This window comes from Mus caroli, unplaced genomic scaffold, assembly GCF_978045245.1.
Source record: "Mus caroli unplaced genomic scaffold, Mus_caroli_1 scaffold_13, whole genome shotgun sequence".
NCBI lineage: Eukaryota > Metazoa > Chordata > Mammalia > Rodentia > Muridae > Mus > Mus caroli.
In genome coordinates this window covers 99723336-99751190 of record NW_028227268.1, presented here as the reverse complement: position 1 = coordinate 99751190, position 27855 = coordinate 99723336, and the positions used below count along the sequence as shown (strand labels likewise).

General features: G+C 42.1%; 1 protein-coding gene across 7 annotated transcripts in view; it reads left to right on the top strand.

Moving 5' to 3' along the window:
• Pus10 (pseudouridine synthase 10) overlaps positions 1-27412 on the top strand; it is a 66143-nt gene extending 38731 nt beyond the window's left edge. For 4 of the 7 annotated variants that reach the window (XM_029483165.2, XM_029483164.2, XM_029483166.1 and 1 more), the window contains 12 exons: positions 320-381; positions 960-1005; positions 2653-2717; positions 5105-5190; positions 6088-6213; positions 11477-11533; positions 12471-12547; positions 12637-12692; positions 14351-14468; positions 19492-19634; positions 22789-22927; positions 25171-27412. In XM_029483165.2, coding sequence (XP_029339025.1) covers positions 320-381; positions 960-1005; positions 2653-2717; positions 5105-5190; positions 6088-6213; positions 11477-11533; positions 12471-12547; positions 12637-12692; positions 14351-14468; positions 19492-19634; positions 22789-22927; positions 25171-25209 — 1014 coding nt within the window. In that variant the 3' untranslated portion in view covers positions 25210-27412. Of the gene's footprint in view, positions 1-319; positions 382-959; positions 1006-1214; positions 2507-2652; positions 2718-5104; positions 5191-6087; positions 6214-11476; positions 11534-12470; positions 12548-12636; positions 12693-14350; positions 14469-19491; positions 19635-22788; positions 22928-25170 lie in introns of those variants that run through there. The other 3 variants (XM_085829069.1, XM_021176261.3, XM_085829071.1) reach the window with 3 other exon arrangements.
• Positions 27413-27855: the final 443 nt, after the last annotated feature.

Here is a 27855-nt window from a genome sequence, read left to right as displayed (position 1 = left end):
TTTTTATCCATCTTCATTCTAATGTATGCATTTGTCTGACACTGACACAAGCTGATTTGACTTAAAAACTTATTTGGGGGATGGGTATTTGGGGAGGTTTGGATGGAAAGAAGGGAAGACAGTTTTGCTAGTCTCATTGGTTACTGGGTTTAGAAGTGCCTCCCTTCTAAAGCAGACAGGCAGGTTTGAAAGTTCTAGTATTCTAGGTTCCTTGTAGCTTTCTGAGCCAACCTTTAGGAGTTGACTTCTATTTCCATTCATAAGTCAGTAGCTGTTAGTTTCCTTTTGCTCATTTAAAACCCGTCTTTGTCATTTGTAGAGCTTGTTTGAAGTGAGTGTGGTCTTTGCTCATCCAGAAACAGCTGAAGATTGCCATTTCCTGTAAGTTGCCCCGTAAAAAAGTGTCAATTATGTAAAATTGTTAGAGTTTTTCTTTTTCATGAAGATAGTATTGTTTCTATTTTTTGTGAATATTTTAGAACTTGTCATGTCTTAGATTTAAAATGTGCCCCGTTGTAGAGATTCCTCAGAGAAACCAATACAACTCAAAAATGTATACATTATATTTATATAATATATAAAAATAATATAGGTATATAGGATGTATTTAATTATGTCCACCTAATATAATTTCATTAAATGTTCTTCTTTTTCTCTTCCTCCGACTCTTCCCCTTCCTTTCTTCTTCTCTACCCCTTCTTCCTCCTTTCTTTTTTCTCTTTCTCTCTCTCTCTCTCTCTCTCTCTTTTTTCCCTCCTGCTCTTCTTCCTCCTCCTTTTTTTCTTCTTTTTGAAACAGTGTCTCACAATGTAGCCCTGGCTGTCCTAGAACTCACTATGTAGACTAGGCTGGCCTCGAACTCAGAGCTACATTTGCCTCTGCCTCACAAGTGCTGGGATTAAAGGCGTATGTCACCACCACCTGGCTAGATTTTTATCTTAACTTGAATTTTATTTCAGAGGTGAAGTTTGCCCAGATTGTTTCAAGCCAGCTAAAAATAAACAGGTAAGTATTTTTACTTGTTTCCTTATGTATTTATTGGTTTTCTTTTTCTTTTTTTTTTTTTCTGGCTCTTTTTTTTATTATTATTATTACGTATTTTCCTCAATTACATTTCCAATGCTATCTCAAAAGTCCCCCATAACCCCCCCACTTCCCTACCCACCCATTCCCATTCTTTTGGCCCTGGCATTCCCCTGTATTGGAGCATATAAAGTTTGCAAGTCCAATGGGCCTCTCTTTCCAGTGATGGCCGACTAGGCCATCTTTCGATACATATGCAGCTAGAGACAAGAGCTCCGGGGTACTGGTTAGTTCATCATGTTGTTCCCCCTATAGGATTACATATCCCTTTAACTCCTTGGGTACTTTCTCTAGCTTCTCCATTGGGAGCCCTGTGATCCATCCAATAGCTGACTGTGAGCATCCACTTCTGTGTTTGCTAGGCCCCGGCATAGTCTCACAAGAGACAGCTATATCTGGGTCCTTTCAGCAAAATCTTGCTAGTGTATGCAATGGTGTCAGCGTTTGGAAGCTGACAGCATTATGCAGGGTTACCTGGAACTCACCGTATAAACCTGTTTGGTCTGGAACTTGTAGCTCAGGACCTCTTTGCAGAACTCCAATCATGCCATATATTACCCAGCCTCCGCTCTTCTCTGAACCACACAGCAGGGCTCCATATCCCACCCCCACCCCCCACCCCCCCACACACATACACACGAATCTTGCATCTTCGGTACCTAAAACACAGTGCCCTGTGGATGTGCTGCCAAGTTCTGCTGCCAGCTCAGGATGTAATCTGGCTCCTTTGGCCCGCAGTTGTATCATCTTCTATGTACTGACCCTGGGGAAACACTTCAGTTGGCATTTACCTTCAAGGAGTCAAGAACCCCTTTGATTTAGGCTTACTTCTTTCAAATGAATTTGACTCTCCACAAGATGGAACCTAAATTGTGTGCGGTTTGCTCTCAAGACACCTTTCCTGTTGCTCCAGTGCTGGGCAGGAGGCTCTCTTCATCTCTTTAACAGTTGTCCCTCGAGTGGCCCTAGTCGTCCTCATGGAAGCTTTGTTCCACCTGACACCAAATGAACCAGGCCTGTACACATTCCTGAATTCTCCTCAGCATCCTTATCTTTCCAGCTTCTATGAGAATGGCCCAGTAGGCTCTTCTTAGATCATCAAGAGCTACTCTCACTCCAGGTTCCCAACTCTTCCACAGTCCTCCCATAAGTCAGTTCCAGAGGCCTAAGAACCACAGGGCCAGGCTCATCACACAGCAGTGGGCGGGGCTCAGTAGTGATCCTACCTTTGTTACTTTACCTTTGCTGTGTAAAATACCCTGATAGAATATTTGCAGAGAAAAAATTTGGCTCACAGTACTGTACAAAAAGGAGACAGTGAGCTGAACACAAGTATCCATTGAGTCTTCCTGATGTCTTGATCTGCCCTGGCTGCTTTTGTTAAGGACATAGTCTGAAGAAGAGGCCTGCAGAGGCATGCCAGGTACATTAAGAGCACCTAAGTTTGACTTGCTTTCTTGGGATTCTTAAGTATTTCTTGATTTTAAATATGTAAGATGATATAATTCATCTAATCAGTGTATTTCAGCTCTTGTTTAGTTGATGTCTTTTTCATTTCACCCCATATAGTCGGTATTTACCAGAATGGCAGTTTTGAAAGCTTTGAATAAGATAAAAGAAGAAGACTTCCTCGTGTAAGTATAGAAGTAAGGAGCACTGCACATGTTTAGAAACAGTGGCAATATCAGTGGTACTAGCCTGCCTGTCACTCAGGCTGTGTTCATCTCAGTCCTTCTCATAGCACCAGCATGTGCAGCATTGAGTAAATGTTCATCAAATTACACGTGAGTCGTCTGACTTCCATGTCTTACAGAGAGGAGCCAGAGTGTGGCACCATGCACAGTACTTACCTGGCAGAGTTGAGCCTGGGTCCAATCCTGGTACCAAAACCCAAACTTTTCATTTTGAGAGGAGAACATTGATTTCCAAAAGAGGAGTTGCATTGCCTACGTTTTCAACTGAGTAATTTACTGGCCCATAGGCCTAGTGCTTTTCCTGTTCCATCTCAAATCTGATACTTTGTAGTGTGGCCATCTCTAAAGGAGAGAAGAGGAGGCTTGGGAGTGAGCTCACTGGAACAGAAAGCACTGGCTGGAGAGTCAGGGAGCCTGGCTTCAGCTCTGTTCTTTACTTGGAATCTTAGTGATCTCAGCTTCTTTGACATCATTACCCTTTTCAAAAATACAAATTTTTAACACATAGAAATGCAGTAAACTATATTTTAACTATCAGTGCTTTAAAAAAAACTTACTGTAGCTTTTCTCCTAGAAGATTCTTGAATAAATAATCAAGCAAAAATTATGATGGAGCTTCTTATTGTTTATGAACTAAAAAATAAGTCTCACAATGGAAATATTTTCATTAAATTTTCAAAAGTAACAGGTACTCTATCTAGAGGCTAGAGAGATGGACTTGGTCTAGTTTCAGCACTCACATAACAGCTCACAACTATAACACAATCCAGAGAATCTGATGTTCTTGTCTGGCCTCCGAGGACACTAGGCAGGCATGTGATGCACAGACATGCATGCAGACAAAACACTCATACACAGAAAATTAAGATTAAAAAAGATACTTTATATAAATACCAGTTCTTGGGTTTCTAAATGATTTTATTGTTAAGGTACCTTGGGAAATCATAGGAAAGTTCCAAGCCCCCTGTTTGGGGCTAAGTCAGAATTTAATTATGTACAGGTAGCCTCCAGCTGGTGCTCTGGGAATTCCTAAATGATGGACAGAGGATAAATTGTTACTTCCTCGTCTCAGATTGAAGTGCACTAGCTAAGAGAATAGCACCCCAGCTTGTCCCTTTTTCAACACTCTGTGGTGTGATTACCAGAGTCACAGTTGAAATGAGAAGGAAGAAGGAGGGAAAGTGGAGGAAGACTCCCCACAGGTAGGGCAGACGCCCCACCACCACCACACACATACAAGTGGGAGCACTTACCCACCACAGACAGCTTTACCCAAGCAATGGAGGTTTATTCAAGTCAGCAGCAAGTGACCAGATAGAACAAAATGGTTGAGGAGCCTGGAGGGGCTTCTGCATTGTATATGTGGGTTTTCCCCAGAAATCTACAGGCTGTTAGAAATCACCACTGGGGCAGATAAGATCCCCTGACTGTGTAGGGCAACATAAAAGCCCTCATTTGCTTGGTGCCACTGCTGTGTGTTTGAAAGGATGGAGTGTTGTCTCAGTAGTTAAGAGCACTTGTTAAGGACATGGGTTTGATTTTCAGCACCCACATGGAGTTCACTGCCTCCTCAGACACCGGGCACGCATGGGGTACATAGATGTACATGCAGGCAAAAGTAGTAAAAATCTTTTTTTCTTTTTCTTTTTTTTTTTTTGGTTTTTCGAGACAGGGTTTCTCTGTATAGCCCTAGCTGTCCTGGAACTCACTTTGGAGACCAGGCTGGCCTCGAACTCAGAAATCTGCCTGCCTCTGCCTTCCAAGTGCTGGGATTAAAGGCGTGCGCCACCACCCTCCAGCCGTAGTAAAAATCTTAAATCTTAAGATTTAAAATCTTAAAAAGAAGCGGTATTCAATAGCTGATATCATAGCTTATGCCTGTTATTTAGTCCTCAGGAGCCTAGGTCAAATGGATTATGGCCAAACTGTGCAACACAGTTGAGTTCCAGACCAACCTTTTGAAGCCCTATCGCAATATAGCAGACATGGGGACTGGAAGATGCCTCAGAGATTAAGCATGCTGGCTGTTCTTTCTAGGATCCAGCAACCATTTCTGGCCTTCACAGGCATTCCACACATGTGGTTCACAGACACACATCCAGGCAAAATATCCATGTACATAAAATAAAAATAAATATATCTTTTCATCTTTAAAACAAGACAGTAAAATTTGAAAAGTAGCAAAGGCCTGAAGAACCCTTTTTGCTCCAAAACTCTAAGGTAGGGAGAGGTGTCCTCCTTGAGTTCTAAGTTTCTTAGTCCAGGCTGAAGTTTTGTTGACTTGTGTCTCAGATATTAGAGTTCATAAAGTTTATTTTGTTTTTCAGGCAATTTCCTTGTCTCCCAAACTCACCGAAGACTGTATGCACTGTCCTTGAAGTTGAGTGCACTCATGGTGCTATTTTTGTCGCTGGTGAGTATTTCATCTGAATAGACACACTCTGTGAACCTCCTTCCTGAACATGTCCACTGTCTGCTTCTCCATTCTGGTCTTATCGATACAGAGAGGCCCGAAACTAAGCAAGAGAGACTATGCGAGAGAAAACTAGGAAGGCAGAGGGCAGTTAGTAACATAGAAAACAAACTTAACAAACTAGCTTCACTATCCTGCCTGTGTCTAAACACTTGGCTTTGTGCAGAGAAAAAGAAAGTGTATTGACTTTCCTAATTGCTATATAGCAAACAGGTTTTTGCTTTGTTTCAAAAGTTATAGTTGCTTTATAATAAAAGCTAAAAGCAAAAAAAAAATAAATAAACAAAAATAAAAACATAAAAGCTTAAATGAAATTGCTTTTTTACTTTTGATTGCCTCTGGTGGCTGCTTTTTTTTTTTTTTTTTTTTTAGCTTATTCATAAGGCAGTGAGTCACAATTTGTTAGGAGGTTGGGGAGTTTTTGTTTTTTTTAACTTAGAAGTTCTTAAAATTTTCACAAAATTAATTCTCTGTAATACATCATCACCAGTGACCATGGTATTTACATGATTGCCAGTTATCTGGAAAGGCAGTCTTTTTATGATCACTATGTTTCATAGTATCCTGAAACTCTTTCAGTCAGTGAGTCACATTAGTAAGTTATCTCAGTCATTTGATACACTGTCTCTCTGCTTCTAAGCTAACTATTCTATTGCTACTTTAAATCTTATCTAATTATCTCCATGTTTATGTGATGGCTTCCCAAGTTAAGGCCTGGGCCTCCTTTTATATCCTAGCATTCAGAATAGCAAACTTACTAAATAGTTGTTATTTCCCTTTTTATCCTCATACATTAATCACAGCCTTCCATCCAACTACCTGATACTTCTTTGGCAGGCAGATATAATAAATACTCCAGGAATCTACCACAAACTCCTTGGATAATTGATGGAGAAAGGAAAATGGAATCTTCCGTGGAAGAATTAATTTCAGATCATCTGCTGGCAGTATTCAAAGCAGAGAGTAAGTATTAAGATGCTCATGTTTAAATACATTGTTACTCACAAAGATGCCTTGAAGGCTCCAGGGAAACGTCTCTCTTTGATTAGTTATGCCCTGCCTGAGCTCCTTGGCTCCAGGCTTCCCCTGAACAGCCACTGTTAATGTTCAAAGGGCTTCCAGCCCATGCTAGATTTTAGTTCAGATAGCCAAGGATAGCTGTCCTTTCTCAGTGACTGCTCTCTTCTGGGAAACTCAAAACAACCAAGACTGCTTTAGACAAATGCACTAATCCCTAATCTTGGCAAACTTCTTTGGGGAAACATGAAAAAGTTTCACCTCTCATGTCCAGTGCTTGTTCAGGAGTACCTTGCACCTTAACCTACAGAGTAACTTGGGAGGAAGGTTCAGGACTGGAGAAAAAGACCAAGAGCAACAGTTTACAGAGATCTTATGGAGTGCCTTTTGTTTTAATTTCCTAGGTGTTAATGAGCCAGGTTTGTGGGATGAGTCAGATCTGGGAAAGCTTATGTTTTCCTTGTCTCAACAGGCCTGCAAGTCAAAGGCAGCTTCAAGTCTTGTGATTTTAAATAGTAGGAATAGATAAAAAGGAAAGTTGTAAAAACAACTGTAAAAAACAACTTCAAGCAGTAGGCAATGCCAGTCTTTGGAGTGGGGCCTCTCATGGATCAGCTAGGCACTGCCTTTCTCTCTGAGAAACACCTAGGAACATGCGCTAAAGTCAGGCGGAGGCCTAGTGGAGCAGTGGCCGTCCCATCTAGCCCTTTGACTTGTTAGGAACAAACGCTTTAGACCACATCTCTCTCATGATTTCTTGTCTGTCATATGAGTAAGCTCCCTTTTATTATTTACTTTTATAATTTTTACTCTTATGTATTGGCACTTCCACCTGAGTGTTAATGGTACTGGATCCCCAGGAGCTGCAGTTAGAGGGCTGTGAGTTGATTACATGGGTGCTGAGAACTGCACTTAGGTCCTCTGCAAGAGCAGTGCACATTCCTAACTGCTGAGCCATCTCTCTTGTACCCCACACCTTCTAAAGGTTTATATAAATTGTTTTCTTCTGTGTGTGTGTGCATGTATGGATGCGCATGTAGAGGCCAGTGGTCAGTGTTGGCTATTGTCTTGGTAGGGTTCCTATTGCTGTGATGAAAATACCATGACCAAAAAGCAAGTTAGGGAGGAAAGGGTTTTATTTGGATCATAGGCCACCATCAGAGGAAGGCAGGACACGAATCAAGTTGGGCTGAAACCTGGAGGCAGGAGCTGATGCAGAGGCCATGGAAGGTGCTGCTTACTGGCTTGTTTCACATGGTTTACTCAGCCTGCTTTCTTACAGAACCTAGGACCACCAGCCCAGGGATGGCATCACCCACAGTGGGGGGCTGGGCCCTCCCGCATTGATCACGAATTGAAAAAAATGCCTTACAGCTGGATCTCACAGAGACATTTTCTCAACTGAGGCTCCTTATTCTCTGGTGTCTCTCTAGCTTGTGTCAAGTTGACACACAATCGGCCAGCACATTTAGATTTCTTCCGCAGTTACTTTCCACCTTACTTTATGAGACAAAGTGGAACTGAACCTGGAGCTCAGCAGGGTGTCTAGCCAGGCTAGACAGTGAGCTCCAGGGGTCTGCTCATGTTCAGTGCATCCACCAAGTACCAGGGCTACAGATGCATGTTGTCACCCTTCACTGTTTTAAAGACTTTTTAAATTATGTATATGCGTATATATGTGTGTGGGGGGTATGTGCATGAGTGCTGTGCCCATAGGCTTAGGAGCATTGGGTCTTCTGGAGCTGGAGTTCTAGGTGTTTGTGAGCTATCTTATGTGGGTGCTAGGAACCAAACTCAAGTCCTGCTCAAGAGCAGCAAGTGCTCTTACCATAAAGCCATCTCTCCAGCTAGGGCTCCTGGTGCTAACATGGCTGCTGGGTCTGCGAGCTAGAGTCCTCATGCTTCTACAGGAAGCATTTAGCGTGGCTTAGCTGTTTTCCTAGCTGCCAGGCATCATTTCTGAATGGAGAAAAGTGACCTAGAAGACTTAGGAAAACACCTTTGTGGCATTGCTATGAACTTTTACTTAATATTTATAAACTGCTATTTTTTTTCACAAGATATGGGTTATGAAGACTTGAAAATAAGCTCAGCTTGAGCTGATGCCATCACTCAGTGTGCACTGAGGTCTGGCTTTGGTTCATGGCATTGCATCAAAAAGAAAAAAGTAAAGAAGTCTTGCTCACATTTGGGGGTGGGGGCTGCCTGGCTTCCTTTCTATTCTGGAATCTTCAGTTTGGACTACTTAGGTCCCAAAGAAACCCCTAGTTTCTTCAGGGTTCCAGGGTTGATGGAGGCTTTGAAACTCCCCTTTCAGGCTTTCATAAAGGTAATTTTTTTTTTTTTTGGTCATTTTTCCACTTGAAGAGGGAAATACTGTACCCTAACTGAACATAGACAGAGCCGTGAGGCTAAGGATATAGTTCACTTGTGCCTGGGATTGATTCTCAGTTGGGCATGGTGGTGCAGGCCTAGAATCCTGGTACTTGGAAGGTGACCTAGGAGTCCTAGAGACCAAGGAGACCTAGAAGTTTAAGGTCATCCTTGCTAAATAATGAGTTTGAGGCCATTCTGAGGTCTCTGAGACTCTGTCTCAAGGAACAAATAAAAAACAGGCCAGGCACGGTGGCACATAACTTTGACCACAACACTCAAAAAGCAGAGCCAGTCTGATCTCTATGGGTTCCAGGACAGCCAGTGGGACCCAGTCTCAAGAACAACAAAAACCTCAAAAAAAAAAAAAAAAAAGACAAAAACAGGCTGGGTGATGGTGACAGTTAATCCCTGTGCTCTGGGAGGCAGAGACAGGTGGATGTCTGTGAGTTCAAGGCCAGCCTAATCTACATAGTGAGTTCCAAGACAACCAGGGGTACACAATCCCTGTCTCAAAAATCAAACAAACAAAAACAAACATATAAACAAAAAACCAAACATACAAACAAAACTAAATTGTATGTTCATTGTATTCACTGAAAAATTGATAGGAGCTCAGTCGTCTGGACCTGGATGCTGACTGACTCCTGTGTGTGTGGTAGTGGTATGCTTGTTCAGAACCCCTGATTGATAACCATCATTTGCCAGCCATTATTTCTCAGCTGGGTGAATTGTAACTTCTGCTCAGTGGTTCATATCTGAGGGCTCTGGGAAGATGAGCTTTAACGGTTATTTCCTTGAGTTTGACAGTGTATGCAACAAACCAGTGTTGGATGCAGCAGCCTTGCTTCATACACAGCCATCTGTCTCCTAATGAGGGAGACAAAGTTGTCTCTCAGTTGCTTTGAACTAGCCCATGCTGTTATGTAGCTGCTAATTCTGTAGGTAATAGGTATTAAGTGTTGACACATCCTCAAAGTCAATGAATCTAGGAAGTTTTTCCCTATTAACTACATTTACTACCTTATTTGCTGAATAAAATGGTTGTTGGGCCAGTTCCCCTGTGGTCTATGCCCTGTGTCTTGGCTTCCTGGGGCCTTCAAGCCTTCAGCCATCTGGCCTGAGTCTGAAAGCCACCACATAGCTGGACTACCACTTAGTGGGCCTTGATAATCCTTGCTCTTCATTTTGCTTTTGACATGACCTTTCCTTTGAGGAGATGCCTTAAACACATGTAGAGTTAGAGGAGACAAGGCAAGGTATAATTCAAGTTTAGAAAAGTCCATTTTAAGCATGTATTGTCTAGTACCAAAGCCTTTCCCCCAGCTGCTCCTCATCACACCCTTAGACAGTCTTGAGGTTTTCTCCATAAATGACTTCCAGGTTCTGTTTTCTTAGATTTCAAGTTTGAAACATTTTCTAAAGGGAGCTGGTGACATGACTCTGGCTATAGGCATGCGCGCTGAGATTGATGGTCTGAGTCTGGTCCCCAGCTCCCTCGGTGCAAGGAGAGAGCTAACTCTGCAGTCTGTCCTCTGACCTCCACATGAACACTGTGGCGCATGCCTGTACACACAGCATATCACACAGACATATACACATGTAACACAACAGTAAATAGAACATAGAGAAGACTATGGAACTGTGCTTGTAGGAATGTGTGTGCAGGCATGGTCTTACATTTGTTTCCTATCCTGTGTCCACCCTGTGTCACATCGTACTTTCCATCAGTGGCAACTCTTTGACGGTGTGGATGAGTCCACCTGGTTTACCTTTGTCTCTGTGACATCAAGCACAGTGCATTGCCACATCAGACATCCTGGGGGACGCAGCAGTTCCTTTGTGAGGCTGGACTCTGATGGTCTCCCATGTTTGTTCATCAGTGTAGAGACAGCTCAGGGCTCCCAGTGCCTCCCAGCCCCTCTCAGTCCTCCATCCAATCCTCTGCTTCTGCCTTGTTGGTTCCAGTATGACCTGGTGGCTAATTGGTTCAAGTGTCAGAATGCCGGATCCACCAGCCTTGCTACCAGATCTGCATTTGTTAATCTGATGTGGCTTTTGGCATGACCTGTCTGCTTCACCTTCCTTAGAAGGAAAATGAACGCCCATGACCACCTGGTTAAAGTGTCTGGAGTAATGGCTGCTGTGGAGGTGAAGTCTTCTATTTGATCTGTATCTATGAGCTCTGTTATGTAGAGGTGTAAAACTGTCTTCCCTGTTTGACATTTTTAGTGTTTGGTCTGTGATGATAAATTCATCTTGAATTGTGCATTGGTTTTAACATGGCTCCATGGTAGGTTTGTTATATAATTAATTTGCTATTTAAAGGTCAGACCTTTTTCTCAATTTCTTTCCATAGAGTTTAATTTTAGCATGTTTGCTCTTGTTGGGTTGCTTACTTGAAAGAAAAAAGACAAAGTTTTTGCCAAGAGCCAGTGGCCAGGGAGGTGGGGCCTTCCTCCCAGCTTTGGCTTTCCATGAGATGGGGTACAGATGCTAGCTAAACTCTGGCTTTGACATCAGAAATATGTAGCTCTGCCATTGGATTGTTTGACACTGGGAATATTGCCTAAATCTACAAAGCTTAATGTCCATTTATTTAATGTTTCATGAAGTTATAATAAGAATTAAGTGATGTGTGTATATTTTTACCCCAGCTCGTGGCATATAATGAGTAGTATTTATTTTTACTATGTCTGTTTTAGCCAAGATTGAGATTAGAGATGAGGTGGTCATTAGCCCTTGAGGTTACCTCCCATGGATTGCTGGGATGATTTCTACCACAGGTTGGAATAAAGAATCACAGAGCTGTGATCCTCATCTTTTTCTCTTACAGGTTTTAATTTCTCATCCTCGGGACGAGAAGACGTAGACGTGAGAACATTAGGAAATGGTAAGATGGCATCAGCACCACTTGGTTAGAACCCACCTGCTTACTGCAGCCAGTTAAAGCCGAGGGAAGACTAGGATCCTACAGATGGGGGGCCCTGTGCATCATGCAGCTGCCTTGGCAGACTGCTGTGTTTGTCTGAACAGTCATTTCCTTGGAGACTTCCTTACTGGAAGCCTGTAAGTTGTAATGACTGTATGTGCCTTAAGAAGGTAATTTTTTTCCCTCCAAGTTACTAGTTACTCCATTTAAGAATTTCTCAGGTATGCAGTTTTAATCCCAGCACTTGGAAGACAGAGGCAGACAGATCTAGTTGGAGGACAGTCAGGACTACCTAAAGAAAACCTGTCTCAAATTTTAGAGAGAAATACACACACACACACACATTCAGGGATGACCAGTTTTCAAAATATCTGTCTTTATTTAAAAATAACTGTTGCAGCTTTCATTGCTTTCCTATTTTATCTTATAAGATAGATTGTTGGGTTATAAGAAAGATGATGAGACGTCCTTCTGAACTGTTAGACATTTGTAGTTCCTTCTTCTCACAGGATCACAGTTGTTCTGGGTCACTAGAAGAGTGACTGGGAGAATGGATCTCACCTCGGTGTGCCTGAGTAGTGCTCTCTATGATAATAGTTCCATCAGTGTGTCCAACTTAATTAGTGGCTATTGAAGTCTTGTTTTGTAATTAGCACAAGCCTATGTGTGGCCCTCTGGGGAAGGCAGTCCTTTTTACACACTGCCTGGATGAGTTTAACAGCCTCCTTGCTCCAGCTCCCGGAAATCCCATTACTCTCATTCATACTCATATATATCAGACCCCTACACTGCACTAACCTCTCAGTCCTGGAGCTCAGCCTGCTTCTCACACCTCCCGAGTTTGCCCGGTGGTAACTGTCATCACGCTTCTGTTTCCTGCTGGGGTGTGCGCTGCCAGGAAGGCCCTTTGCAGTTGAGCTTCTGAATCCTCATCGAGTGCATTTCACCTCACAAGAAATGAAGGAGCTCCAGCAGGTAAGGCCTGCTGCCAGGCCTGTGTTTGTACAGAGCTCTGACTGAGCAGGACTGAGTCGGTAATTGTTTTTCTTTCTCCGATACTGCAGACAATTAATAAATCGTCTGACAAAATCCAGGTCCGTGACTTGCAGCTTGTCACCAGGTAAGGATGGATGTGCTAGAGAGTTCAAAAAGTATTCTTTCAAAAGTTTCCAAAGATCATATGTTTGTAAGGGAATTACATAGCGCTATTAAGGAAGATAAAAATCTAGCAACCCAATTAAATGGGAAAATGATTAAGTAGACCTTTCTCAAAGGAGGATGTATGAGTAGTCCATGTACATGAAACAAGGTGCCTAGCATGTTGCACAAGGGCTGTGCAAGTTTGAGCCACACCCAGGAGGATGGCTGTCACCAAAAAATGAAAGTATCAAGTGCTGGCAAAGACATAGGAGGAACTGCCTTGTGTGTTGCTAGGGTTGAAAGTGTGGCCACTTTGACAGTCTCTCCTAAGCTCAAACATACAATGATCATATGACCTAGCTGTTCCACTTCTAGATATCACATCAGCAATAGAAATGAAAGTATGTATCAATCAAAGACCACATGCAAATGGTTATAGTAGTGTTTTTTACAAAGCAGAGAGATAGCCAGTGGTAATATAGACCTGTAATTCTACTAACTGCTAAGTTAAGACAGGAAGGTTTGAATTCAGGGCTATTCTTAGTCAAGTAGTGAATTTGAGGCCAGCCTGTGTTATATAATACTCTTATGTTAAAAAACAAAAAGGGTAGTAGTAGATACTATTTATATATCTATAAAAAAACACAATGTGAAATCATCCCTTCTGACCCTTGGAATTCCCAAGACTTGTTTGGACACCTGAGACTGTAGATAGTACTGAGTCTATAAATAGTGTGTTTTTCCTGTACACAATTGATGAAAAGGGTTGATTAAAAAAAATTGAGCACAAGTCAGAAGCAGAGAGAGCATTTGCTGCTCTTGCCAAGGACCAGGGTTAAGTTCCCAGCACACACACACACACACACACACACACACACACACACGAGTAACTCACAACTACTTACCTGTAACTCCAGCTGCAGGGGATCTGACTGTCTTTTCTGGCCTCATAGGATACCAGGCATTCAAGTGGCATACATACATGCAAACACTCACACATACATAGAAAATAAAAATAAATGGTTTAAAAAGTAAAGCATAAAAGAATAATAGCTAATAATAAAACAGGACAATTATAGCAGTATACAGTAAAAAATAGTTAAGCATCGATTGCCCCATTTCAAGTTTTTGAATGTAATACTTTTGGTCTGAGGTTGACAACAGGCAAAGAGATAAGGGGAGCCTACACACCCACCCAGTGCAGTATGATAGGGAGATATGGAGTACCGGTTCATACTGTCCCATAGATGCACCTTGATCTCAACAGCATTATGAAGTGACGGAATCCAGTCGCCAGATGGCACACACTCTGTGACTGTATCTGACAAGAAACGTTTAGGGAAATGGTAAAGATAGAAAGTCAGGTAGTGATTAATGGTCTTGGGCTTGGGGAAAGGAATGGGAAGAAGGTACTTATGGGTATGGAGGGCCTTTCTGGGGGCAGTAGAAGTGTCATAGGTTAGATTATGCTAGATACACAGCTCCGTAAGCAGTAAAATTCATAGGAGGTATCCTCTAGATGGAGGAAATGCATGCAAGTTATACTTCAGCCAAGCTGTTGTAAGGAAACAGATTTGGGACAAGGTCTGTGTGTATTTTATGTGTTGACACAAACGTTCTTTTGTTGTTTTTGTTTAGGGAAGCAATAGGGCATATGAAGGAAGGTGAGGAAGAAAAGACTAAGACCTACAGTGCCTTGATATGGACGAATAGAGCTATCCAGAAGAAGGACATTGGGTTCCTGGATGACTTAAAGGTACAACATGTAGTTCTTTGCTTGTTTTTCTTTTCGTCTGCATATGAAAAAGCTCAGTATTCTAGTTTATTCCCAGCACACCATAGAGCTTGGGCTTTTGGGGCAGTGTGACCTATGTTCAACTCCTGGCTTTCCCACGCACTGCCCAGTGATTGGATGGTGGTCTAACTCTTTGGAGTCAGTGTTGCTTTTAACCCCTGAGCCATCTCTCCATCCCCTCCTAGGTACATTCTTAATTATGTAACTCTGGACAAATTCCTTAACCTCTGTATGCTTTCATCTGTAAAATTAATTTAGAAAAAATAAATTAGTTCAGTTATATAATGCATTTCAAGTGGTACCAACTACATAGAAAATACTCAGTAATGCTACTATATTTGGCTATCTATAAAAGTTAAATATAAAACAAAATGTGTTATTAGATATTGGTCCTAAAATCACATATGAATGAGTACATGCAGGAACTGTGTGAGGCATGTGCATTCTGGAAGCATGGTGCTGGGAAAGGAACGACCGGCAAGGTATCTCACAGTGGCTAAGAGTACTTTTACTGTGCAAGCATAAGAACCTGACAGTGGATCTCAGCCCCTGTGTTAAAGCCAGCCATGGCCATGTATGTTTAAAACCCCAGAGCTGTGGGAGGCAGAGGCAGGAGGATTGCCGACACTTGCTGACTGCCAGCCTAGCTCCAAGTTCAGTGAGAGAACCCATCTGAGAGGAGTGAGGTGAAAAGTAACAGAGCAGGACCCCCCAAGGGCCTTCTATCCTGTGCATGTAGGGTGGAGGGAGAGGAAGGGAGGAGGGAGGGAAGAGAGTGGAAATTTCAATGCAAGGTCTGAATTAGCATAAATGAGCACAGTTATCTGATATTATTTAAATGGGCAGTATTTTGTAGCAATCTAGATGAGCTACTAAATGAATGACACTTGTTTCATATACAAATATGTACACACACACACACACACACAGAGTTTATCTGTATAATAGAGTTTTACTCCCGAGATCTTTAGAATCGTGTGGTAAGAGCTGGGTATGGTGGTCCAGAAGATCAAGGCAGGAGGATCACAGGTATAAGCCAGCATCAGCTATCCAGCTAGGCCCTACCTAAAAGAACCAAATTATTTAAAGTGGTTGTTATTAACATAGGAAAAGTGTTGTCCTAAATGCTAAGGGGAAAGCTATAAGAATACCTAGAGGGAGGCCTTGTGATTCCAGCACACCCAAATATGCTGAGTACACACATGCGCGCACGCGCTCACACACACATACACACACACACACACACACACACACACGGCTATGGAGAAAACAATATGGCAAAAGTTTCCAAAAATAGGATTTATCCGTTAGTCATGCAGAGTAAGGTACCCAATAGATTAAAAAAAAAAAAAAAAAAAAAAAAAAAAAGGATAAAGGATCTGAACAGATGGTTGAAAAAACTAGAGATGACCAAGAATCATTTGGAATGTGCTCCACCTCCAGGGCAAAGTCAGGTATGACTTCACGCTGTTCCCTTAAACCATTAAAGCTGGGAGGGAGGAGCTGCATATTGAAGCAGAGATGGAAGGCATTTCAGACATGGAAGGCAACATGACTCCTGTGTGAGGGTGGGCATGACAGGTAGCGTCCTGATTCAACAGTATAAAACTGGGAAGAAAATGACATTGGCTGGATGAAGTGACACAGCACATAAAGGGTGTGAGTTCAGGACCAACCTAGGATGCGGAGACCAAGCAAACAAGCCAAAGTCTCTGGTTAGATAACAAGCATCTTGGCGCACGCCTTTAATCCCAGCACTCGGGAGGCAGAGGCAGGCGGATTTCTGAGTTCGAGGCCAGCCTGGTCTACAAAGTGAGTTCCAGGACAGCCAGGACTATACAGAGAAACCCTGTCTCAAAAAAACAAACAAACAAACAAAAAAAACCCAAAAACAAAAACAAAAAAACAAACAAAAAACGAGACCAGAAGCAGAGTATGCGTTCATTTAACCTGGGTTAGAGTTCATCTGGACATAAACTGCCTGAGTCTGACTCATGAGGCAGAAGCAAAGCAGCGGCCATGAAAGCTACAGGGAAAGCCTACATTGTTTGTCCACCCAGGGACACCGGGTCCCTCCACAGGCCTTGTGCTTTGCCCCTGCTGCCTAGGGCCTTTAAAAACATTGGGTTTTTGTTTTTGTTTGTTAGTTTGTTTTGTTTTGTTTAATTGGGGTTTGAGTTGACGTTATTGAGGTGTAAATGAGACTATCACATGCTTAGCCCGGACTGAGCTCCCAGTGTGGCCAAGGATGATGTTGGACTTCTCCTTCCCCTGAGTCCACCTGAGTGCTGGGTCACACGAATGTGTCACCATGCCTGTTTTTTATACTGTGCTAGAGAGTGAACCCAGGGGCATCACATATGCACTGTTAGCATTCTGTCTAAGCTCCACCCCACAGTTACCTGGCAACAGCCAGATAGGCCTGGCCCACAATAAAAGGGACTACTTGCACCCTCCTCTTACTCTTACCTCTCTCTTGCCTCTTGCTCCCTTGCTCCCCCTCTCTCCCATTCCCCTCCCCTCTCTCTCCACATGGCCTGGCAACCCTCCACTTCTCTACTCTCTCTCTCTCCCTCTCTGCCTTTCTCTGCCTCTACTACCATCTTAACTCCCTTCCCCATGCCCTAAATAAACTCTATTCTATACTATACCATCGCATGGCTGGTCCCTCAGGGCGGGGAGGGATGCCTCAGCATGGGCCTGCTGAGGAACCCCGTTCCCCCACACTTCACACCCCATAGAACATATTCTTATATCTCTTTATCTTTTAATAAACACATCACTGGTGCTATGAAGCACTGTACCAAATAAGCCCTACCTCCAACCACAGATGAGGAGATACAGCACAGACATACCTTTAAGAATACAGATTCAAAACTCTGTAAATCATATATTCCTCCATAGACTTATAAATCAGCTGCGTGTAATGGTGCACATCTTTAATGCCAGCACTCAGGAGCCAGAGGCAGACGGAGCTCTGAGTTTGGCGCTAGCCTGGTCTATAGTCAGTTCCTGTCTATAATGAAAACAAAACAGAACAAACAAACAAACCAAAAACCCATCAAAAATCATTGATGTAGGAATTATTTAGAATGCTGCTAAAAAAATATCTTGCAAACAATAGGTTTAGGGGCTGACATTGAGGCTCAATGAAAAATAAACCCAGTAAAAACAGATTCAGGGGCTGGGGGTGTAGCTCAGTGATGGTGTCTGCCTGGTGCAAGGCCCTGGGTGTGATGACAAGCACTGCAAAAACAACAAAACAAAACAAAACAAGGCATATTTGGGGGGTTACCATAGGTCTAGTTAGAAAAATAACATAGAAAGGTGATTTTATAGAGACACAGAAGTCAGAGGCCACTCTCAGGTACACTGTGGGTCAGGTAGTTTCTAGCAACACTTTTATCATCTTACAGAATTCCCATTGCTATAACAATAAAGCTGACTTAGTTCTCTGTCCTGAGAAAAGGGCCACTGTAGGTTCACTGCTGTTCTCCTCCTTTTAAAGGTCATCCTTTGTCTAAGGAAGAGACAGTGTGTGTGTGTGTGTGTGTGTGTGTGTGTGTGTGTGTGTGAGGCCAGTGTTAAGGTGGGTGTAATGGTTTCCTTTTGTGGACTGAAAAGCAAACCAAGAAGGACACATGGCCTGAGAACTGATGAGTGCTGTGTTGGGAGTGGCTCTGGTGACTGGCCTCTCAATCAGTCCTGAGGGGAGTAACAAGCAGGGAGAGAAGAGCTCTCACTAGCTATTTATTATTAATTTTTGTTATTATTTTTAGACAGGGACTCACTGTGCAGCTCTGGCTGTCATAATATAAGACCAGGTTGGCCTCAAACTCACCAAGATCCATCTGTGTCTACCTCCAGAGTGCTGGGATTAAAGGATGTGCCACCATGCCAGACAGTAGTAGCTAACTTAAAGGCTGGCTGTTTCTATTTTTGAATATTCCTCTATCTATTATTATAACTACTCACATGGTTCAATCTTGAGCATATTTGTCTTTTTGGCTAGAGCAAAGTCAAGCCTCTCAGAGACAACTCATCTCATAAAAATTATAATCATCAGAATCATGGTGGGGAGGGGCTGTTGACGCTGCTGTTGTGGATCTCCATGTCCTTCAAGCGTGGTCTTTGTTGGAACTTGCTCTCCTCTGTGGTGTCTGGAAGGGAATGTAGACTTTTCTTTCTTAGCAGAGCAGTGGCTGCACACGGTCATGCAAGTCAGGAGGAGCTGTTACAGCAAGAGACTGCACAGAATTCAGAGTTCTTGAGAACTGACTTTTCTGGTTTGCCTAAAACCTATTTTTAAAAGCTTAAAGTAGTTGATCTTTCATAGTATGAATCCCTATTTCTTAATTTATATCGTCTAACATGAGGGGAAATCTCTAATTTGATGTAATTATAAGGAAAAGCACCCCGTATTGCTGAAAAACATCTGAATTGTTAAAATATATGCAGATATTATATTTGTTAGTCTGGGCTAAGGAGTACTGGAAGGGTGTGAGTCGCTGTACAGACTTAAGTTACCTTCTGAACCGAAACATGTTGATAAATACTGATGCACCTTTCCAGATACCGTCTGTTGTACAACAAACCACAACACAATATACTGTCTGTAAGATGAGCTGAACAATGGTATCTTCTAGCAAAGTCCTATGCCAGAATCCTGACTGATCTGTTAAGTTTCAAGGCAGGAGCGCCCTCAGAGTCATTCCCTTCTGAGCCCCCCTCTTATGGTGTGGGTAGTAGTAATATTCAGAAAAGGAGTAATTAGGAACTAGGCTATGAGAAGTCCCATTGAGTTAGAGCCTAAGGAGGTATAGCTGGTTCTGATATTAGCCATTCCCACCTACTCCAAAAAAAGAAACAAAACAAAAAACAAAACAAAACAAAACAAAAGCCGGTGGGAACTGCTGTGGTGAGCTTCGGGAGTCAAAGGCAGCACTCAGGTCTGACTCTGCAATTGCATCATGTCTTCCTCTAGGACTTAAAGATTGCCCAGAAAACACCTCTCCGAGTCCTTCACCGAAGGCCTTTGGCTGTGAGAACTCGGGCCATTCACTCTATGAAGACACACTACCTGGATGAGCATCATTTTCGTCTGCATTTGAAGACCCAAGCTGGAACGTATCCTTCTGCCTCTGCAGAGACCTAACCAGAATGGGATCAGGATAGTTAATGCTGCAGGATAGTTAATGGGCCAATTGATCTGGGAGGTTTTGTTTGTTTGTTTGAAATGTGTTCTTTTCCAGGCTCATCCTGAACTCCTGATCTTCCTGCCTCTACCTCCCAAGTGCTGGGATTATAGGCCTGTGCCACCTCAGGTGGTCTGGGATATTTTGAAATGGACTTGAGTGTGTTAATTCAATATTTTGGAGTAGAATCAACATTTTTGTTTGATGTCTCTTTTCCTATTTGTTTCAATGCAGAGTTTTAAACCATAAAGTAGCCATCAATTCAATGGCTACACTTGTGTTTCAGTGTCTTACCATTGTGTAACATATGATAGATACTTAGGAAGTACTTTTGATTCCTCTCTTGTCCTTACATGTTTTACAAGTCACATGTTCATAACCCTATTTGGTCCTCTAAGTATTCCAGTGTTTGCCCAACTGGTTAGACAGGTGATAGAAGGAAACCACGGCATTTTACTTTCTTTAAAGTTGAGACACGCTCTCATGGTGTTGCCTAGGCAGGCTCATTATAGAAACTTAAGCTGTATTCTGTTTCTGCCTCTCAGAAATACAACAGAACTACAGACAGACACATGGCTGTATCCAGTGCTTCCTGACATATTGATCATAGTTAATATACTGGCCTTGTGAGAAAAAGGAAAAGAAACACTACATATTACTTACTTAAACAATAATATATTGGTGTTAGTGTTTCAACTTTTGACTGTGTTTTAAGTAGAAAAGATTGGTACTTGGAGTTCTAAAAAGCTACATGTCAAAGCTGGTATTTGTATATAACGTATTCTGACTTGTGGTACTGGGGTCAGAAGTGAGTTATTAGTTGGGGTATATCAGTTTTTTAGGCTTAGTTTAATATTTACTCTCTTACAAGACTATGTCTCACTGTGACTCCTAGACTGTCCCTGGTCTCAAGATTCTGCCTCTGCCTTCCAAGTGCTGGGATAACGGGCATGCCTCACCATGCCTGGTCTTGGTATGTCTGAAGGGGGGTGGAGGAAGAGAGAGGAGAGAGAGACCCAGTAGCAGGAAATGATAAATGTCTTCTAACTGGTATGATGCCAGTTCTAATGCCAGTTCTGTATACAACACAAACCTCTCCAACGTGGGAGGAATCTGGGCTAGCCACCAGAAGCTCTCATCTCTGTACTGCTATAAGTAGCGTGCCTCTCCTCACACACTCCTTTCCTCTTCCTTTGTATTACCCTAGAGTGGCTGGATTGACCCAGCTGCACTGGAGGAAGAACTTTTCTACTCCTAATAGCTTTTAAGTCTTGTAGTTTGAATCCAGGGTGGTTTGTGTAGACTGTGGTGAGCAGCGTGTTTTATCTTTATTGTCTGGAGCACATTTGGCTATTGTAGATGGAATTAAAATAAATACCAATTTAAAATATATTTTCACTTTGGTATTGGGGATTGAGCCGAGGGCTCATTCATAATAATAAGTATATATCGTACCACTGAGCTTCACAGCCTACCCCAGATTATAAAAGCAAAATAAAACAAACCCTGTCTTTAGTTTTACATACATACAAAGAAGAAATGCTGTGTCTTTTGGAGAAACTCGTACCTTTTCAAGCCTGTTAAGACATTTCTGGAAACAGCCACGTACCTGCACGTACCTGGTGAAAGTCTAGCTACCTCGTGGTGCTTCCTTTAAAGTGGCGGGTCTTGCTGCACTGAGCCCATTTGCACTGTTGGTCTGGCATGGCTCAGCGCCTCCAGCAGGAACAAGGGCCAGACCTTTCAACTGCTTTTTCTGGAGCTCTTTGGTCTGCTGCTTTCTTTATAGTTACTAGCTTTCTCTGAAGAAAACTGGAGAAAAAGAAAGGCAATTGGAGAGAAATTAGGAATTAAGGAAGAAACTGTTCCTAGGTAATTGTTTGAGTAAAACAGACAGTGGAGAAGTAAGGCAGCCTGTGCTGCTGCTTCTCAGCTCCCTGGAGGATGCCGCCATCTTCCTGTACAATCTCTACTGACTGCTTCCTACTCCATTGTGCTCTCACTAAGGCAGCATAATGCTGCTTTTTGGTTACTGTTTTTTTAGTGAACCTTAGAGAAAAGGTGTACTTTTCAGATAGAGTTCGGGCTACAGTAGAGTCCTGTAGAATGCTAATCTTAATAACAACTTCCAGATTTAACCATTGCCTTCACAATGTATAGACAGACCTATGTGAAGGAAACAGAGTTGCTAAAACCAGCCCCCAAAAGAATTTAGACAGGCTTATTATTATTAAAAAATAATGCTTATTATTTTTTAGACAGGTGGTGGTGGTGTGAGCCTTTAATCCCAGCACTCTCGAGGCAGAAGCAGTCCTCTCTGTGAGTTCAAGGTTAGAAAAAAGTTTTGGTCTAAAAAAAGAAAAAGCTAAAAAATATTACTTTAATTTTCTCTTCCATCTTAATCCTAATATATTCCAGGGTTACCCCTCACTGAGGATACTTACTGTGTGGCCCTGTGGAAACATCACTTGGTAGATACCAATTACCATTATTGACAGATGGGACTAGATAACAAACACACACACACACACAAGTTTAAAAAGAAAAGTATTGGGTTTGGCATGGTGGCATGAGCCTTTAACCCTGAGCACTAAGGAGGCAGAGGTAGGCAAATCTCTGTGACGTTGAGGTCAGCCTGGTCTATATAGTGAGCTCCAGGCTAGGTCTACACAGTGAGATGCTGTCTCAAAAACAAACAATAATGTAATTATATAGCTAGTTTAATGTATACTCAAACCTTGGCATTTTAAGATGTGCTAATTAGAAAAAGCCCAAAGCCTGGGGCTTGGGATGGCGGGATGGCGTTGCCAGTGTTTCCAATTCCTCACTTGGAAGGTGGAAGCAGGAGGATTGAGGTCAAGTTTCTGTAGTCTGGACTGCATGGCACCTTGACTCAAACAAATCAAAGCCATGGCCTTTGGTAGGTTGATGTAAGTAGGTCTCGTTGTATGTTGGCATCCAGGCTGGTGGGAACCAGTTTGCCATAGCTTACTTTTTAAGATACACATCTCAAGTCAGAGTTTAGAAATGACCTCTCTTTTGTAACATTTTTTAATTCTACTTATTTTCCCTTCTACTTGCCAAAGTAGTTGGTATTGCATAATCTTTTCCTTAAAGAGACCTAGCTACATTAAAGAATTTGTACATGGAGACTTTGGGAGAACCAAACCAAACCTTGGCTCTTTGATGAGCATGACCGCAGACATCCTTGAGCTGGATGTGGAGGTAAAGTATTTTATGGGGAAATGTACATCCCTGTAAGTCACTCGCAGATACATTAGGTCTTCTGACAACCAACCAAGGAGCACGGCCTGTCTCGTGGGCATTGTTTACATGAAGGCTGTTTGTGTCTTAGATTTATTTTCTTTTTGTCTGTGAGTATTTTGTCTGCATGTGTCTGTACACCACGGGTATTCCTGGTGCTCCCAGAGTTGAGAAGGAAGTGCTGGGTCCCCTAGAACCAGAGTTATAGATGGTCACAAGCCGCCATGTGGTACTGGGATGGAATGCGAGCACTCTGAAGGAGCAGCTGGTGCTCTCAACCGCTGAGCATTTCTCCGCACTCTACTGGAAAGAATTATCTCTGGAATTTTATTAAAACAAACAACAAACCAGGATCCCATTTGTGATACTTGTAGATTATATAGCTAATTTACTAATTGGTATTAGGTACTGTTGTTAACTAATTTACCTATGGCATCAGGTTAAACCCTTAAAGAAAATAAATAAAGTTGTAACTGTGCCTCACACATCCTTCTGAATGCTAGGGTTATGTGTAATACAGAATTTTAGAGCTGGGTGGGGTGGGGGTTGTGTGTGTGTGGGGGGGTGTACACACCTCTAATCCCAGCACTTGGGAAGCAGAGGCTGGTAGATCTCTGAGCTCAAGACCACCCTGGTCTACACAGTTCCAGGACAACCAGGGCAATTTAGAGATAGCTGCTCTCAAAAATTGAGTTGGATGGTGGATTTTAGGGCTGGGCTCATCTCAGTAATGGCAGTTGCTGCCAAGGTTCCACTAAATTCAGTCCCTGGAATCCACATGGTAGAAGTAGAGACTCCACTCTCATCTCATGTGTTTTGGCATGGGCACATGTATGTATGAATGAGCATGCACAAACACACATACACATACATGCATACATACATACATACATACATACATAAATACATATATATACATACACATCTTGAGATTTATGAAAACTTTTTGCTGTGTGTACCTGTGCAGTGTTTTTTTTTTGTTTTTTTGCTTTTAGGGAATCTGGAGTGTGAAATGACCCATGGGCTAACAAATGCATGAGTTTCAGTAAGCCAAATCAAGCTTTTGCTTTTGTTTGGTCTTAATGTGGCCCAAGCTGGCTTGGAACTTGCCTTGTGGTTCAGGCTAGGCTCCCCGGTGCTGTGAGTACAGATGCTCACCACTGCACCTAGCGAAGCTTTCTCTTAAGGTCCCACAGAGAAACCAAGATAGGGCGTGTTTGGCCTGCCCAGAATGTGAGTCTGTGTGTTTTGGTGTGTCTGGAATGTGATTGTGTGGGCCGGAATAGATTGCTTGCTGTGACTGTAATCTACAAGAACAAAGGGAGGGTGAGTAGCAGTGGAGACTAATTTGATTTATTTCTTTATTTTTATGTTGTGGGACAGGGTCTTATGGAGCCCAGGTAGGCTGTGAACTCGATCCTCCTGCCTCTATCTCTGAAGTGCTAAGATTCCAGGCACATGGGCTGGCGAGATGGCTCAGCAGATAAGAGCAATGACTGCTCTTCCAAAAGTCCTGAGTTCAAATCCCAGCAACCACATGGTGGCTCACAACCACCTGTAATAAGATCTGACGCCCTCTTCTGGTGTCTGAAGACAGCTACAGTGTGCTTATGTGTAATAATAAATAAATCTTTAAAAAAGATTTCAGGCACATTTCATGACACCTGGCTTGAAGAATTCTGAGATCAGAAGATGCTTGGTGCTTTCCTGGTTCTGCTGATTTTCTGTATTCATCTGCCTTACATTAATCACAGACTGCTTGAGCCATGTGCCATTCTGGCCAACAGTGGTTCCACTCAGTGTCACCTGTTGACATAGTACTGTAGTACACCATGGTGTTTGCCCAGTGATGGAGTCACCTAAAAACACATTTCTCAGCATGTGGCCCTACAGTTTTGCCGTGTTAAATAGGAGGGTGGTAGAATGAAGGACAGTCAGAGCAACCGTTGTTGAGACTTCTGAGGAAAAATAGTGTGGTTACCCAACTTTGAATTTGTTTATACTTTACTCATAACTGACATTACAGTTTTTCAGTTTCTTCTCTTAGGAGTAGAGAGGTCTAATAGTAATTGTATCTTCTTTAGTTCAGAAATGGCCCTCAGTGTTGCTGCTCTTAGCAAATGTAATTCTCTTGCATTACGGTAAAACTGCCCCAGAAATGCTTGCCCGAATTCCTGTTGTACTGACTTGTTTCCTCCTTTCAGTCTGTAGATGTTGACTGGCCGCCTGCTCTGGATGACTAGCTCCCACGTGTGAACACAAAAGGCTTTCCTGGCATGATGTGGACATACAGGCAGCATATCCTGGAAAATGACTGCTTACCCACCAACACGGTGTCTTCAAAACCACTTGGATCATGTTGATCTGTTCCTAAAGTTCACTGTAACATCTCAGGATCTATTTGTACGCATATTTTGTTTTGTGTTGTGTTGTTCTAAGAATGTCTTACGTTTTCTCATTCCCTGTCTCATGATCACAAAACCAAAATAGGAGGAATCAAACCATTTTCCTTCTAAAGTCTGTTACTTAGAGAGATATGTAATGGGAGGCACTGTCAGTCAGGAGAGCTGGGACTTCTAGCATAATCTCCTACAGGAGACGACACCTTTAAAGTAATTTGCTAAAGCTTGCAGATCATCTGAATAAATGTTACAACTAGACTCATGTAGAAGAGTGTCCTATAATATTCCAATATGTCAAACGTAAATCTGATTCTAATATTTTCCAGTTACTCTCAAACAAGCTTCTATTATCAATAGAAGTTCTTTAAGGAATGATTTGTCATAGTCCTTATGACCTCAAGTTACTATTTTGACAATCGAAAATTGTCAGTATGTGTCTCCTGCAAAGGCAAGTGACACCTTACCACTGGAGGCGTACTCTAGACACTGCCTACCTCTTTTGTCTTTTATGTAAAGAGAAACAAGTGCCTTCATTAACTTTTGTCCCAGAGTTACAAATTTGAAAATTCGATAATGCTAAACAAATACAAACATATTTCGATGTTTCAATTATTTTCCAATTTCAAATGTTTTCTAATTTCAAGTGGTCTATCTAACATCTAATTACATAAACAAGGAAACAAAAGTTAAATGACACACCTAGTTACTCTTGTAACAGGTCTGGAGCTGATGTTGTGTCTCCAGGGGCCTTTCTAAAACCCTTGTAAGGAGGAGCACCTGCATCTCCGGTGGATGACAGTGCCCTCAGGAAGGACAGTTAGGCTTACAAAGCCAGGAGGTCGGCTTCTGGAACTTGGATATCAAGTGGCGCCCCCAAGAAATGGCTAATGGTATGTCTTATATGATCTCATAATTGTCACTTGTAATGGCATGGTGAAGAGAAATCTTAAACATATTGAACCAGAAGAATTAATCATCAAAAATACCAGAAGGGAAGCTCAATAAAATTTTGACTTAAGTAAAATTTTCGTCAGCTAGTGCAACTTCTTGACTTTTTTTGATGCATTGATTTGAATAGCATTTGATTATTCACATTTCTCATCTTTGCACACAATTCATACTGACTCTGAAAGATGGATTATGTCAGGAAGATGTTTTTGATTGAGATGAAAGGGCAGCCTGCTCCTTTGAAACCTTGTTTCATCATGTGTGAATAATAGCAAAGGGTTTTTCATTGTCAGAAAATTGAAAAGGAGATAACAGAAACTAACTGATAAAAAGTGAAAAGTTAGACTTCTGTGTAGTGTTTCTCAGCTTCTGATGAAATTTTGCTAAAAGATTAAATAATTTGGGAAAAGTCTTTGAGCATTTTTTTTTAGCTTAGTTTTGAATGTACTGGACCCAAAACCTGAAGGTCAGGAACTTCCAGCAAAGCATTCCTTGAATTATTTCCTGTTGAAAGGTAAACAGTAGCTATAGACAATGTCTTTGGGACATGAGGACACAGGGCTAGGAAGTCTTGTGGGTTTGCTTCCCTTGGCTTACAGTGTATCCTCTTCTACATGCTTTGTTTAAATTAGAAGCAATGTTTATGTCGTTTGCAGAATGAGCTCTCTGTTCTTATCTATGTTGCAGATATAATCTGTAGCTTATTTTCAGAAGAAAAAACAAAAAACACCCAATTCTGGAGAGCTAGAGAAAGCAAGGAAAAAAAAAAAGAATTGATAAAGGAGAATAATCTTCCTAGTAAGATAACTGGTTACCTTTGCAAGTTAGATGAAGTGACTTAACAAGTTAAATTTCTATTTCCTAAAAGACAACAAGCATTTTCTTTCACTTGGTGCTGTATTCTTTGTTTTTAAATTTATTTTTGCCAGTCTCATACATGAATATAACACAGTGGTCACACTTACCCAGTCCTTTTTCTATATTATTTCCAAGACAGGGTTTCTCTGTAGTCCTGGTTGTCCTAGAGCTCACAAGTTTCTGCCTTCCTCCAAGGCACTGGGATTCATGGCCTGTACCAGCACACTGACCCCTACTTTATCCCCCAACACCCCCAACAAAAGGCCTCCCTACAAGACCTCTTGGCACTTTAATGCCTTTGTTTTGTGACCCACTGGGATTAACTACCTTTGTGGGCAGGGATGTAAAACATTAGTGAACTCACAAACAGAAGCAACATTTAAGATGGGGCCTCTTCAAGCATCTATCAACAGCTAGTATAGTTCTTGGGGAGACACAGAGCCCTGTGATCTCTCCCTACCCACGCAAGCATCTGCAGTTACCATGAGGTCATGATTGCTACAGTCAGGTCCTGTTGTTGAGAAGGCTATGTCTCGGCAGTCCTCATCAGCCAGCTCATCTACTATTTCTACGCCTGAGTCTTATTTTTAAATCTCCACTTGAGAAGGAACCGAGTGAGGTAGCTTTCTGAGGGAGGCCACAAGAGAGAGGGTTTCACTTTGTAGCTTGGACTAGACTTGA